The 1337-nt window shown below is 22.7% G+C and overlaps 1 protein-coding gene across 1 annotated transcript in view; it reads left to right on the top strand.

Annotated features, from left to right (window-relative positions):
- The window catches only part of LOC107459227 (cyclin-D2-1), a 4125-nt gene that overhangs the window by 442 nt on the left and 2346 nt on the right, over nucleotides 1-1337 (top strand). Inside the window, exons 2-4 of the mRNA XM_052252133.1 lie at nucleotides 1-60; nucleotides 960-1046; nucleotides 1148-1246. The exon at nucleotides 1-60 is cut by the window's left edge and continues 1 nt beyond it. Of these exons, the coding sequence (XP_052108093.1) occupies nucleotides 1-60; nucleotides 960-1046; nucleotides 1148-1246 (246 nt within the window). The remainder of the gene's footprint in view (nucleotides 61-959; nucleotides 1047-1147; nucleotides 1247-1337) is intronic.

Below are 1337 nucleotides of genomic sequence, written 5' to 3'. Positions count from 1 at the left end.
CTCACAAATGGGGATTTGGATTTTGGGGCCAGAAATCATGCCATTCATTGGATTCAAAAGGTGTGTTTAAACCACCTGGATTTGTAAGGCCGTTAATTGTGAAAGACTCGTTTATGTTAATTCTTTTTATTAGTAAACTTTTGATTAAGATGCTCTTTTTTTCAAATTATAAACTAAACTAAGATTTGATTGCTCTATTCTCTGTTTTATGATAATTCCATTGGTGAACTTCAGCTGCTTCGATAAAATCTATAGATAATTTTTTAAAGAAAAAAATTTATTTTATTTCTTTTTCTTTTTAAATGTTTAATGCATAAATTCTTCAGCTTTTAACATTTTGCTTCGAGTTAAGGATTTCTGCTCAACCTATATAATCTTTTAAGACAACTACTCTAATAAAAATGTTAAAAATATTTTTTTATGATGATCTTTGTTTTAAAAGTGGAGCTTTTTTATTTGTTCACATTTTAAATAAAAGTAACATTTTTATAACATATGAAAATCAAACTCTATAATTTATTATTTAATAATCAAAATAAAGTATTTTCACATGATGATAATAATAAAATTTTTATTGGAGTAGTCACTATTTTTTAAAAGATAAAGTATATTTTTGTTATTGACGTTTATAATTTTTTTAAAATATTTTTAATATTTAATTATATTTTTAATATTTTCGATTTGTATAAAAAATATTCTTGAATGTTAATTTTAACTAAAATGATAGAGACAAAATAAAAAACGTTTAAGAATAATTTTAAAATAAATTAAAAATATTAAAAATAAAAATAAAACAAAAAGGTTAAAGATAAAAATAAATAAAATTAAACATTACAGATATTTTTTAAAAAAATTACAAACTTTAAAAGTAAACAATATACTTTACCCTCATTTAAACACTTTTTTTTTTTCGCTTTTTAAGTCTAACCAATCGTACCTTATTTTTTGGTTTTTAATAGGTTCGAGAGCAATTTGGCTTTGGAGCCCTCTCTGCTTATCTTTCAGTAAATTACTTGGACCGTTTTCTTTCTTCGTATGAACTACCAGTAAGTTAATGAATGAATGAATAAAGACAAAGAATTTTTTAATTTTTACTTTTTAAATTATATTCCCAGGTTCTAATAAGATCTTTAATTTCCAACCTCAGAAGCAAAGGGTTTGGACAATGCAATTGTTGGCTGTGGCTTGCTTATCTCTTGCAACCAAAATAAATGAGACTGATCCTCCTCTTTGCCTTGATTTGCAGGTTAAAGTTTATAAATGAATTTTTTTTATTAAAAATTTAAAAAATTAAGTTTTTAATATATTTATTTTATATTCATTAAATGAAAATATTT

The sequence above is a fragment of the Arachis duranensis genome, chromosome 7 (genome assembly GCF_000817695.3).
Source record: "Arachis duranensis cultivar V14167 chromosome 7, aradu.V14167.gnm2.J7QH, whole genome shotgun sequence".
Lineage (NCBI taxonomy): Eukaryota > Viridiplantae > Streptophyta > Magnoliopsida > Fabales > Fabaceae > Arachis > Arachis duranensis.
This window is presented reverse-complemented; position numbering and strand designations above follow the sequence as displayed.